Below are 14,020 nucleotides of genomic sequence, written 5' to 3'. Positions count from 1 at the left end.
CCTCGAGGTGCATGCAGCCTGAGAGAGCCCAGGGAGGAAGTGGCGTGGCAGGTAGCCACGTGTGCCTCGTCCATGGGGCATCACATCCACAATCTGGGGTGGCACCTGCCGCGAGCTTCGGGGATGGGACTGTGCCGCGATCCAGGCCCCCACTTCTTGCAGGATGTTGTGGCAGCTACTGCCCAGGCTGGGTCTCTTAGCTAGAGAATCATCAGCCGCTTGGCCACCATGAGCCCGCTGATGCCTCTTGCTTCGATAGGAACCTTCTGAGTCCACAGGTGCGGCATGTCTTCTGCCAGCAGCATGACTGACTCAAGGAAGAAGCACAGCAGGGGAGAGCTGGCCCAGCTGGGCGAGTCTGGGAGGTGCCCTGGCCGGACCCCCCCCAGACCCACCTGCAGGAGGGAGGCTGGTGGTGGGCTTCCCCGGAGGGCTACGGCTGACACAGAACGATCCGTTCGCACTGCCTCCTAACACGACTGTCATTCTCCAGCAGGACCGAGGCCCTGACGGAATCCTCCTGTGTTATTTCCTGTTCATTCCACTCGCGCATCTTTGGTTTCCCAAGTCACGGTGTGGCGGCCAGGTGCCGTCCAGGAGGTGCACGCGCAGCTCGGACTCGGCCTGTGCTCTCAGCACGCGGGCGACTTGGGCACGCGCGATCCAGCCCTCGGAGCTTCAGTGTCATGAGCGGTACGTGGCGGTGACGTCACAGACCGCACAGGAAGGTGAGCAGTTAACAGATGACGTCCCTGGAGGGCTCCCTGCCCGGGGACCGGTAGGTGTTGGCTTTCACCCTCCAGCCCACCTGGATTTCTCATTCCTCCTCCGTGGCTTGCCACACAGGCCACCCTCCTGCCTTGCTCACACTCTGCCTCTGGGGCACTGTTTGCCTTCCAAACCCTGCTTGTCCCATGACTCAGTCTCTGCCACACGTGTGGCCCTGTGGACGACGGGCTGTGTTCCTTGCAGTGAACAGCGCATAGATGGTGCTCAGTGGGAGCGGGAGCTGATAAAGCAGATCTCCATCCCCATTCCCAAAGGCCTCACCCCTGTAGGGGCTCCTTAGAAGGGCAGAGCCTCCCACGGCCTCTGAATTTCAGCTCAGAACAGAGGCTTGACATGAACGGCTGGAAAGTGGCGGGCTGAGGAGGGACCTGGTGTGCAGTGGAAGGCTCTGAAGTCATCTTCCGTCCTTCGGTGCTCTGTGGTAGTCAATGTGAGGACAGGGCTTTGGTCATTGATTAAATGTCACTAAGGTGCGGTTTGCAAAAGTAGCTTCCCAGGAGACCGGCCGGTCGGAATAGGCAACGTAAAGCAGCTTCGTGCCAGCCGTGTCTGGGGGGCTGGGAGGCAAGGTTGGGGCTCTTCCTGCAGGACGCTTGGGAGTGTGTCCCCTTGTGCACCAGGGACTCTCGGGGAGGCCAGCAGCTCAGCTCTTCCCTGAGAGCAGAGATGGTCGTCCCCCGCCCGCATACATCTCCATCCCAGGTCTCTGGGATGAAGGACGAAAGGACCCTGGCCAGGGAGGGGGTCTGCTGGTCCCTTAACACCTCCGGGACTCTTCTTGGTGTAATTCAAAACCCCTAATACTCCAGATGCTGCACACCTTCCCCAGCAGCACTCAAACCCCTTGAGGGTAGACCACGCCTTCCTCACGTAGATCTCCCCCGCGGTGTCTCACTTGGTGTCTGACACTGCACGGTGTTCCATGCACCCTTGCTAAGCTATCTATTTAAATGCTTAGTTTTTAACTTTTTACTGCAGACATGTTCAGAGAAGCCCAAAGAGGCCCCAAGGTGGGCCTCATGCCTCCCGGAGCCCCAACGGCCTGACATTTGTGCTTTGTGCGCCGCTGAAACTCTCTCCTGCCCTCCCCCCTGTCCCTGATGTCACGGTATTTCAGGCTCTACCCAGGGCGGCCCCTGCCCGTGAGGACTTCCCACCCTCCCACACCGAACCTGCCCCTGTCCCACCTGATGAGACCTACTCAATCTCTCAGGCATTCCCACATTCGGACTTTTCTAAGGGTATCAGCCGTCTCCGTATAGAGATGTTTGTGCCGATCGGCATTCAAATGTGGCCTGACCTCTGGTCCTTCATCCTTGGTCTCTTGTTTCCCAGGAAGCAGACGTGCATGGCCTGTGGTGACCTGCTGTCCTGGGCCCCATCGGCTCTCAGTCTCAGAATTGGGGACCCAGGGGAGATGTGGTTATGCACCCCATTCCTGTAGATGCTGCCATATGACATGCTGGTTGGGGTGGGGGGTGGAGGAGGTGGGGGTGTTCTTAGGTTCACGATATTGGCCAGTCTCCACCCCAGGGGTAAGACCCCAACCCCCGGGGGGCTGCCCATCCCCCAGAATGGAGGAAGGGGGCAGGGGAGGCACTTACCATCCCGCGGGCAGGCGCTAATAATCCGTCCCACGCTCACCGCACACCTTTCCACGTACTCGTCGTAACTCTCGGCCGGCAGGAGGGAGGCGAGGGGAAACGCAGGCCTAAGGATAGGAGAGAGGACCCTGCCACGCTGGCCCGCTCGCTGTGTGGTCAGCGGGAGAAGAAGGGGCCCTTCCAGGACAGCCCTGCCTCAAGGCTGCTCATGGTCCCCAACAAGCGAAAGGCTGACATCTAATCTCCGGCAAGTGCCCTCACTGAACACCAGAGGGTTTTGTGATGGTGAAGAGTCGGCCACGGGCAGAGAATGACAAAACCTGTCTCCTTGACCACGCACCCTAGCCAGGCTCCTCCAGCTCTCGAGGCCGACCACTGGGCATCCGTGTCCAACTGTGCAGAGTCAATTTTAGCAAGACTCTTACTAAAACGGTGACGTGGGCTCCCCCATGATAGCTGAGTGACCCCCGCATGTCCCATTCCCCCAGGTGATGTCCGGTCACTCTGGCCTGCCTTCAGCAGCCGCTGCCAGGACAGTTTATGGAGAATTGCCCACCCTCCTCGCCACTTTCCACCCCTCACTGCTCCCCCACTGGTCCTCGCTGTGTCGGAGTGGAGTCCTGTCCTGTTCCCCTGTGACAACCCCCAGTGCAGCAGTCTCCCCAAATCCGTCTTGCTTACTGTCTTTAACAGGTGTCGGGAACACTTCTTCTTGAGCAGGAACGAGAGAAGCGCCGGGCCCGGCAGAGCGCGAGGACGGGCGTACCTGTACTCCGTGCTGACGTTGAAATTCGCCTCTTTCAGCTCGTCTGGGGTCATGAGAGCCGGGGTGGTTTTGCCGGACTCCCACTTCGTCCACTCGAAGATCCCGGGTTCCACTCTTATCTTGATTCTTTTCTCCAGTTTGAGCTCTGAATCGGAACACAAGCCTTTGTCATCCTCAGAAAACATCCTTAAAATTTTTTTCCCCTTTGCAAATACTGTTCTGTGATTACTCATAGCTGTGCTTTTTCTGAGTCAAAAACCACTGGGTGTTTGGGAGGTGACTGAGGCGCGGTGATGGCCGTCCGTTGGGAAGGGACTGGGGCTGGGGGGCTCCACCAGCAGCGGGTTCTCCCCGGCACTCACTCTGATGGTCCAACACAGCTCTGCAGCCAGACCAGCTCCGGGTCTGGTCCTTGGTCAAGAGCGAGAGCGCACCCCACTGGCCAACCCGATGGTCCCGGGAAGACACGGCCGGTGGAGGAGCACACTGGTCCCGCTAAGGCCCCATCCCGACATACACCCCAGACGGAGCAGAAGGCGAAGGCAGAGGAAGCTGTCTCTTGGAACACCCGGACTTCCCCAGCTAGCCTTCCCAAGCACTGTGTCCCTCAGCTAAGAGGACACCTGCGGCAGAAGGCCATTCCTGCGTGTTTTTGTTTGAAAGGGAGCAAAGGTCATTCAGCTCAAATGCTCGAAATAAAATCAGTTCCCAAAACGCATTCCAGGTCTGTGGAACCGGTCCCTGTGCCAAAGCCCGTGGAGAAAAGGGAGTTACAGGGTCTAACCCGGCTTACAGCCTCTCGCCAGCCCGTGGAGGGCCCGTGTCCACTGTGTGCAGGTCATGTGAAGGAGCAGTAGAAGTGCCTCAGTGGGCTTGGCCACTCCGTCTGTGGAGCTATTGGGCAGCCACGGCTTTGTGGGTCACCCTTTAGGAAATGGTCCCTCCAGACAGCCACTGACACGGCGTTGAAGTTAAGGGTAGCAGGTTGGCATCTCAGATGTTTGTTGGGAAACAGATCGGTCATGTTCCAGGACCCAGGACGAAGGCCGAGTGCCCTCCTTTTCTCTGAAGGGACCCAGGGTGTGTGAACTGGTGCCTTTATCAGGCATCACGATAAGAGTAAGGATGTTCTGTGCGTAGACCACAAGTCCCCCAGAGACCACATGGCAGACACTGCTGTTACCCCCACTAGGGACCATTTTGGAGAACTTTTTATCCCGCTTATCAAGCCCGCCCGTCGTGAGAGCGAGCTGTTCCCCTGCTCCTCCGCGTCTGCACCTGCAGGAAAGCCCTGGGCCCAGTCGGGGCGGGTCTCAGTGTAAACTCATGCTCTCGGCCTCCGTGGGCCTCGGTGGGCTCTCCATGCTGCCCAGCGGCCATCCTCCATCTCCCCGCCGTGACCTGGCCCCTCTCTCTGATGGGCGTGTCATACCTTCCGTGTGTCCCCAGACCTCCAGGAGGCCTTCCCTTTCTCACTTTCAGCTGGTGGCCCTCTGTCTCTGAGAACGTGGAGGCAAGCCCTCCCCTGCCTTGGCACCCTGCTGCGTCTGTGTCCACGTGCTCTGCCCTCCATCCGATCGCTGTGCTCGACCTGTGCTCCTGCACCACGACCTACACCACACGCCCCCCACCCCACACAAGGAGGGCAGGGGTCCAGCAGGAGATGCAGAACCAAGGTCCCCACACAGGCTGCCCTTCTTCGGCAGAAGCTGCAAAAGGCCTGCCCGTGGCTTCCTGAGAGACATCAGCCTTCGATGGTGCTGGACAGCTCCCAGGAGCCCATCCCCTTGCCCTGGCAAGCGTCCCGGGCTTGGGGCTCAGAAGGGACCACTGCCATTCTCAGCTCTCTGGGTTTCTGAATGCCCCTCCTCAGACTTTTTTTTTTTTTTTTTTACATGCGGTGGACGTAGGCTGAAGGTGGACAGTGTGATGACAGGCTCCTGGCACTCAATTACAATCCTGACATTCCAGAAATGTGGGGGGCTCAGTGTGTGTGTTAATGCCTCTTAGAGGGCTGCTCCATGACCGTCTTAGGACTTCCGTGGCCATTCACTGCCCCTCACCCAATTCTTGCCCCGCCCACTTCCCTCTCCCCTTGGAGAACAGCCCTAAGGGCAGGGCTATAAGAGCACCTCCCTGCGGTTCTCACCGACCTTCCAGGATGTGTCTGGCTGTCTGCACACAGCGGAGGGCCGGGGAGGTGAAGACGGAGGTGACTCTGATGCCACTGTCCAGTAGCGCTTCCCCTGGAAAAGAGCAGGTGCAGAAACGCCTCCTCGTAACCGTGGCCTCCGATGGGTGGCCCAGTACCTGAGGGAGGCAGGGTCTTCAGGGGCCCCGAGATCCCCACCCCTGGGGCACACGCCTGTATCACTCCCTTGAGTGTGGCTGGAAGCCGTGGGGACATGAAGTGGCCCTCCTGGGACTGTGCTGTGTCACATGGCAGAAGGGGGGCAGGTGGGCCTGACCTATTCAGGTGAGCCCTTTAAAAGCAGAGATTTTTCTCCAGCTGTCGGAGAAAAGAAGTAAGAGAGATTCAGAGGGACGGGGATTCGATTGCCTGAGGGGCTCAGTCGGTTAAGGTCTGACTCTTGGTTTCGGCTCAGGTGGTGATCTCGGGGTTGTGAGATCGATCCCCACCCACGTCGGGCTCCGCACTGAACACGGAGCCTGCTGAAGATTTTCCCTCTCTCTCTCCCTCTGTCCCCACTTCCCCTCCTGCTCTCTCTCTCTCTCTTTCTCTCTCAAAAGAGTCCTGGAATTCGACATGCAAGAGATTCCTACTGCTGGCTTCAGAGATGGAGGGGACCATGTGGCAGGGAATGTGGGGGGCATGGGAGCCGAGCACGGACCTTTGCAGATAGCCAGCAAGGGAATGAGGGCTTCAGTTCTCCAACCGCAGGGAACAGAATCCCCCCAACAGCCTTTTGGGAGAAACTGGAACTGCTTCCGAGAGGCCCCCAATGGGCACTTATCCTGGCGGACACCTGGCTTTCGGGCTGTGAGATCCTGAGCAGAGAACCCAGGCTCGCCGAGCCGGAGCTTCGGCCTCAGGGAACCGTGAGCTGGCAGAAGGGTGTGGTTTCAAGGTCGCGTTGCTGCAGCAACGGGGAACTCAAGGCTACCCGAGGTTTCTGGGAGGACAAGCCTGGGAGTCATGTTGCCTCTCAAAAAACTAGACAGCCTGGTCCTTGGGAATGAAGGGGTCTTTTCAGTAGGATATATGCACAGTGCCAAGGCCAGTGAGGCTACAGAGGAAGGTGTCACAGGCTGGACTGTGTCCCCCAAATCAAGGACCCCCAGGTCCTTGAGTGTGACCTTCCTCGGGCACGGTGCCTTCATAACCATGGCCAAATTATGATGGATCGCCGTGGTGGGGGGTCTAGTTCATTCTGACCGGTGTCCTTGTAAAAGGGGGAGTTTGGACACAGAGACAGTGGGGACAGAGGGACGTGTCTATGCGCCACGGGGAGGGGCCCGGAGCAGATGCCTTCATGGCCACAGGAGGAACTCGGACTTCTGGCTTCCAGAACCGAGAGAGAACGCGTCCCTGTTGGAGAAGTCACTCCGTATTAGCACTTGGTTATGTGGCCTACGGAGCCCTGCCTCAGTGTCCTCCTCAGCAGAGTGGGCGTGTAGCGAGGGCTCAGTGATAACCACTGCTGTGATCACGGTAACTGTCCCCACACGTACCTGCCATCCTGGACTGGAATATTCCGCAAGATGATAAGGGTGGGTCGTTCTCAAAGTCTTTGATTCCGTTTCTCCTTCTGGGCAGACTGTAAGGGAAGTTGAGGTCTGGCCGGTAGTATTTCCCTAAAGCATAAATAAACACCAGGCGTTCAGGTTCCCAACTTAGCGCATCTTTAAAACCCCCAAGAGAGAGACCCGTATCGGAAGCAGGGTTATCCCTTAAATTGTCACCAGCTGTGTCTTTTCTGGAATGTGCTCTGTGATGTGGATTCCATTGGAGAGAAGTTGCTGCACGCATTTCCTCAAATACAGAAAACACAGGTTTTCACCTCAGGAAACGTGAGACCCTCTTTGTCCCCTGATGACCTCTCACAAAGGTTCAGTTATGCAATTTTCCTGACTAAGAATGGAGTGTCTCCATTCCTGGCTGAGCTTAACTTGATGGGAATCCCAAGTTGGCACCAATTACAGAGGTGAGATTCTGCGTGTCCCTATAGCTGGCAGTGTGCCATGTTGTCTCCGGGGATGGAGGACCCACGGCTAAGTGCTCCTGCATTTTGCATTATTCAGCCGATTGCTGGGTTGCACCTGGAAATCAGGAGGACCCGCGGGGACTCCCCCCACCCTCCATGTAGAGACTGTGAAGAGTTTGACCTTGAGCTCTACGACCTGACAGTCTGGTGCAAATCCTGCCCCCACGGGTTGCTAACTGTGTGATGAGAGGCAATGGACTTAATCTGCCTTATCAGTAAAAGGGGGAAATGATAGAGCTGTTACAGTGAGTCTCCGCGATATCGCTCGGGTCCCAGGGCCTGGCTCAGGGTAAGGGTCCAAGTGGCGGGCTGCATCTCGTACCGAATTATCCATCATCCCTGCAGAGCGCATGGCGCCATGTCCAGCCCTCACGTTCTCTCAAGCAGCCTCAAACCTCCCGGCTGCCAGCAGGTTCTCACAGCCAAGCTGCCTTTCCTGAAACCTGTTGTGCCTGGGGGGCAGGGCCTGTTACATGCCCTGCGGGAGTTCGCCAGCCCAGCCCTGCTCACAGCCTCCCGCCCTTCACAAGCAAGGGAGGCAGCCTGCTACTTTCAATGCCTTGGTTTTCCAGTTCCGTGCACGATTCTCCTGAAAGTTCCCTCCCTGGAATATCCACTGGCAGAGACATTGTTTGAAGAAAGGCCTTTAAATACCAAAATACATGTTGTGTTCCCTGGGAAAAGTGGAATTTGTTTTTTTTGGTTTTTGTTTTTTCCAAGAGAAGATCCACTGACTGTGTTGTCTTCTCAAAGGCATCTATGATCACAAAAGGTCGACCTGCTTCCGCGACGGTCCCTTGTCCTTGTTGATGCTCTGTCTGTGCGAGGTGGGGAGCAGAGCTCAGGAGAAGACAAGGCTCTGGTGCAACGTTAGGTTCTGGTGCTGAAGAACCTTTCAGACGTGGGGGTGACCTGGCCAACAGCATTGAGAAACGAGGGGCTGCATGAGGTGTGGGAATTTGACCCAGAAGTGAGCTGAATGAGAAGGGTCAGAGGAGAGGCTGACAGCTCATTCCCCCAACCACCCCATTGTAACACGATATGCAGAATTCGGACAAATAAGACCATCAGTATTCACTGCAGGCCACTCTGCCTAGTGCAAAGAACCACCAGGAGCCTCCTTCAAGCTGGGGCTCTCCAGCACCTTTAAAGTCCTTTCCCCTGTAGGTGACCTGGGCTTTTGTTTGGATGACCAATATCCTTCCTCTTTTCATGATGTCCCATCCCTGGTTTTGGAGCTGGTTGGCTTGGGCTGGTCCTCACACCAACACCGCCACTCGCACACTGACATCAGGGGCCATTTCAGTCCGTGGTCTCAGTCATTGTTGTCTTACAAGAACGTTTCTTCTAACTGCTGGTGTGAATGCCAGTCCAACCACAGCCACTGAGCATCCCGTGGTTTCTCTCCGGGGTCTCTGATTGATCTTGTTTTATAGAGACAACCACCGCATCCCTTCCGCGGGTCCTGCAGGTATGTTCGGTCATGATGTAATCTGCTCAGAATTTTCCCGGTGTGAGCTGGTCATCTACCAACGGTTTTCCCCAAGCATTTCCCCCTCTTCTCAGCCTGCAGGGCTCCGGGAGGAATTCCAAAAGAGCTTAGCTAGCCCAGGTACTGTGAACCTATATTCATTCAATATCTTCATTTATACAGTTATCTGTGGCTTTGAAATCGTGACGTGCTGGGCTTTCCATTAAGGGGTGTGCATTGGTACAGATGTGGGTCACTAGTAGAGACTGTTAGTGGGTGGGCTGTATTTACAAGCCCTGTCCTTAGTTCTTGGCATTCCAGGGGGGTGACCTTGGGGTACGCAAGATGCATGTTCGAAATACGTCTGCCCGTTGAGCAGCACAGTTAAACATTGTAGGGAAATGACCACAGCAGTGAAGAGTCACTCAGAGAGATACAGCAATGAGCCTGCGAGATAGGGTTGTGCCAGCAGCTGAGGGTTCAGAGACCACATGGCACAGAGACCTCAATCATCTTGAGTCAATGCTGCTCACCAGCCAACTACCATGTGAGCGTCCAGAAGAAAGACGACCATCCGTGGGTCACACCAGCAGATTGCTTACTGTTGGCAGCCATTCCTCCACCTCCCACACAGCATGTGAGGTAAGATACTCCCAGACAGCGAGCACACTCAGGGTATGAGTATATGTCCCACCAAGAAAGATGGAGGGGGCACCCCTCCCACACGTACTATCTCTACACAGTCACTCTCAAGAACGGTACCACAGGAGAGCGGGCTCAGGAGGTCGAGGAGGGATGCCATTTGTTAGATCTACCTTCTTTCTGGGCTTCAATTCTGTCAGGATGCTACCTACCATCCGGAGTAGAGCACTGCTGTAGCCACGACTTCCCGAAGATTTGGTCCACTCTCTCCCCATGGCGCACCACCAAAACACTCCTTCTCGCTATCGTGGCCTGAGATGATGGAAGGAAAGACACATGCATTTTTACATCTGCATTCTTAGACTTTCTCAATGGGCACCTCCTCCTGCCATCCCACGGTGGCCTAGAAAACGGATCTCTTTCTTCCTGCCTCAGTGGCTACAGCCCATTTCACCAAAATCATTGCAACGAAAGGAGGTTAGGAATTGCAGGTGGAAATCTCTTCAATTTCTAGCAACTTTTTATTTCCTGGGCATTATAACACTACCAAGGAGATGAAAAGCAATAGGAACAGCCCATACCATAGAAAGCACATCACCTTTCCTACCTTTCCATTTCTTCCAAGTCCTTACTCCTGTCCTAGTCCCTCTGGGCAGCTATAACAGGACGCCACAGCCTGGGGGCTCATAACCAACAGACATCTATTTCTTACAGTTCTGAAGCCTGGAAATCTGAGATCGGGGTACCTGCATGATTGGGTGAGGGCCCTCTTCTTGGCCAAATTCTTGTTGGGTCCTCATAGGGTAGAAGGGGCATGGGAATCTGTAGGGTCCTTTGCAGAAGGGCACTAATCCCATCATGGGGATTCCACCCTCCTGACCTAACCACCTCTCAGAGCCCCCACCTCTTAATGCTAGTACACTGGTGCTTGGGATTTCAACATGAATTTTGGGGGGACACAAACATTCAGACCAGAGCATCCCTCCATAGTTACTTCTTAGGACATTTTCTATATCCACACATTATCATATAATAGATATTACATATTTTCTTTCTATATAGATACTACTGTTAGTATCCTGGGGGCCCAGCATACTGGCAACATGCCTGTCTGACCTTGGGATGCAAGCTTCAGTTCACAGACTCCCCAGCAAGGGAGCTTGGTACCAAGGGACAAACATGGAAAGACGAGTCATAGAAGATGTTGGGATACAGAGCTGACTGTATGTGCCACGGGAGGTGGGCTGGGGGGACTTCAGTTTGGACATGGGACTTGGTCATCCCTGGAGCCAAGGTCACAGGGATGGACGGGCCAAGGTCACCAAGACGGACAGGCCAAGGTCACCGGCATGGATGGGTTATGGTAATCAGGGATGGCTAGGCCAACCTCATCATGGATGGTTGGAATGGGAAGGGCATCCGGGTAGGAGGCAGCTCTAACTGCCAGTCTGCTCGTCCTTGCCCAGCTCCTTTTCCCTAAGTAGAGCCTTTTCTCCCTCTCCCTGTCTTTGGCCTCACAGCTCTTTGAGGCTGGGCTTAGGGTGAAAGTGAAAAGCTGGTACTTTGTGTGTTTTTGCCACTGAGTGGCGTAAGGAAGGGAGGTGGTAAGATGTGGCCTTCCTCAGCGTGGAGTCCCATCGTGAGCCCCAGACCCGCTCTGACTTTCCCTAAAATCTAGAGAGGAAAATGCAGATATGTTGGCCCCCCAGACCCCTGTGGGGGCAGTAAGACCTCCGGACCCAGCCAGTGCTCCTGACCATTCCCTTTCGGATTTGATTCTGCTCACAGGGCGGAGCCGGGAGGGCCTGCCCCTGCCGCCTGCTTCCTCCAATACTTCTCTGAGCTTGTTGGCAGGTTGAAGTGGGACCATGTGTTGGGAAGCAGTGAGGAAATGGCTGAGAAGGAGGGTGGGCAGCAAGGTCACCTGCCTCCCAGGGTTTGTGGGGCCAGCATTCCAGGTAGCTCCTGCCAGACCCTCCCGTCTCTTGAGGAGTCCACAGCCCTCTAGGCGATGTAGACGGTCTGACTGCACTCAGATGTGTGCACGAAAGTATGTGTGAGCCTGTGGAAACTTCCAAATCTCCACGTGCAGATTCTTGGTGCCTTGGGGCCAATTCTCCGCAATGGACATAGGATCAAGGCAAAGGAAAGATTATGATGGTCTCTTCCTACAGTGTGCACCTCGGTGGTGCTGGGGACGAATGCACCTTGCCGGACAGAGCCCCAAAGGGAAGTTTGTCTCATTGTCTTGCAGTCGTGAAGGGCGGCTAATGCCTCCGGGCGCCAGGTTGCCTTTCCCCAGGGGAATGAATTTTACCATAGCTCAGCCCCTGCCCCTGTCAAGGGCTGCCTTGCAGGCAGATTGCAGGACACACGTGGGCTCCCAGCTTGAGTCTGCTTCCTGACGATTTCCATTGTCAGTACTGATGCACTGGGTGGAGGTTCTGAACTTAGAGCATTCTCTTCCCTGAGGAGCTGAGAGCATTTGAACTTTGAAATGCAGAGCTTTGAGACAGAAATATTGAGATAAAAGGCAAGGTCCTCGGGGACTGGAAAGGCCTCGCTCCTGGGGCCTAGGGGACACCAGGACCGCATTGCCTCTTTAAATGTGAGAGGTCCCCAGGCTCCTGTAGCAAAGCATCACCACCTGGGACTTCAAGCAAAAGCCATGCAGTCATGGAGTTTGGAGGCTAGGATTCCAAAATCATGGTGTCAGCAGGGCCGCTGCCTCTGAGCTTTGAGGGAGGGATCCTTCCTGTTTCTCTCAGCTCCCGGGGCCCCAGCAGTCCTTGACCTTGGCGGAGACACTCCAGCCTGCCCTGACACTCACGGGGCCTCCTCCTCTGTGTGTCTCTGGTCTCTCCTCTTCCCTGTGGATCAGACACCATGTTTGTCTCTCCTAGAGGTAGCTGTGATTGGATTGAGGGCACATGGGATATTCTCCATCAAGACCCTTAGCTCAGCCTTTGGGCAAAGATGCTTCTTCCTCATAAAAGAACACTCACAAGTTCCAGGAACCGGGGCCTCCTATCTTTGGGGCCAGTTTTCAGCCCACTAGTGTCTGCGTATTGAAGCTGGTACCACAATCTTTTTTTCCTCTACATGGACGGGTGAGCTCAGACCAGGCGAGAAGGGGCAGGCTCGCAGGGGGAGATCTGTGAGGTTTTCACTCATTTAAAGTTGCAGTGAGTTCGGATGTAGGCCGAGCTATGAGCTGACCCTTCCATTCTAGCTTCCTGTCCTCCATCTGGAAAGGGGGACATGGCCTCAGGGAACCCCATCCCAGTCCGTGCCTGCTCTCCTGCACCCCACTAAGGGGCCCAGTCCAGCCTCTGCTGTGCCTTCCAGAGTCTGGGCAGTCTGGGCAGGGGAGCCCTGTTTTTGTCTGTCTCTGGCTTCTGCCTGGCAGCCGCTCGGCCTGCGGTGTTGCCTCCAACTGAAGACCCGTCTGATGGGGACGCTCTGTGGCCTTCCCGGGGCCAGCGTCTGGTGCTCAGCCCTCGTCTGGACCCAGTGCACCCCAGCCTGGAGGGCGGGTGGCTTCTTGGGGAAGGAGGGTGAGCTTTGGATTTAGGGCGATTGGATCATGAGTTCTGTAGGTCATTCTGTGATTCACCCAATGAGACTTGCAAGCCAGGCCCCGAGCAGGTGCTGAGGACACAGGGATGAGCCAGACATCATGGCCCTGCCCTCTGCGGAGGGACAGACTCTCAGCACCGAGGGCCTGGCCTGCGGTGGGTACCTTGTCCCGTGTGATCCTCCCAAACAACCAAGTTCCGGGATGCTTAGGTGCCTGATTATGCCCTGCAAGCTTCCTACCCTCCATGAGTCTCAGTCTTCCGTCTGTGAAATGGGGACTAACACCTCCCATGCGGTTGGAGGTGGCTACGCCGAAATCCTAATGTGCTGTGGGGGCACGGGACCCAGGACGTGGAGGGACCCCTTCGGAAACGACGTGGTCAGAGAGGCATCTCCCCTGAGGTGGGAAGGGGTCAAGGGCTAGTTGCAGGAGTTGCCCTGCCCCCTGGGGGTTCCTGCATAAGGAACCTGAGGGCCAGGCTGCCCATACCCAGATGGCGCCAGGGACACCATGTCACTTGTTTGCTTTGGGGGAGGGGCTGTCTGCTTCATGGAGGCCCTGCAGGCAGCCTTTCCTCCTGGACATGCCCCACACAGGTGGCAGGGCTCACGTGTCCCTGCTGTGCCCCAGAGCCTGGCCATGTGGCTGCCGGCCTTCCGAGTTACCAAGGACCAGCCCCCTTTTCTCCCCCCATGCCGACTTGGAAGACCCCCATCTTTGGGGCCCTGGGGCAGGTGATTTCTTCAGGGCCACACAGCGTGCTGATGAAACAATTGACATAAGAGTCTGGGATTCTGGGCAGGGCTGTGTCCCCACATCTTCCCTGCCCCTTGCTCTGGCGCCATGATCCACTGCGTTACAGACATGTGTTGCGTGTTCCTGTGACATCCAGAAGGCTGCCTTCAGGAGCTCATAGCCTGGCTCACAGTTATGGGGGGTCCA

General features: G+C 56.1%; 1 protein-coding gene across 1 annotated transcript in view; it reads right to left on the bottom strand.

Annotated features, from left to right (window-relative positions):
- Window positions 1–14,020, bottom strand: part of LOC111155733 (ubiquitin associated and SH3 domain containing A) — a 45,927-nt gene that overhangs the window by 12,890 nt on the left and 19,017 nt on the right. Inside the window, exons 8-12 of the mRNA XM_022516098.1 lie at window positions 9,711–9,810; window positions 6,853–6,975; window positions 5,313–5,405; window positions 3,160–3,304; window positions 2,394–2,500 (exon numbers count right to left, since the gene is read on the bottom strand). Coding sequence (XP_022371806.1) covers window positions 2,394–2,500; window positions 3,160–3,304; window positions 5,313–5,405; window positions 6,853–6,975; window positions 9,711–9,810 — 568 coding nt within the window. The remainder of the gene's footprint in view (window positions 1–2,393; window positions 2,501–3,159; window positions 3,305–5,312; window positions 5,406–6,852; window positions 6,976–9,710; window positions 9,811–14,020) is intronic.

Source organism: Enhydra lutris, unplaced genomic scaffold, assembly GCF_002288905.1.
Source record: "Enhydra lutris kenyoni isolate GAN:26980312 unplaced genomic scaffold, ASM228890v2 scaffoldscaffold43, whole genome shotgun sequence".
Classification (NCBI taxonomy): domain Eukaryota; kingdom Metazoa; phylum Chordata; class Mammalia; order Carnivora; family Mustelidae; genus Enhydra; species Enhydra lutris.
This window is presented reverse-complemented; position numbering and strand designations above follow the sequence as displayed.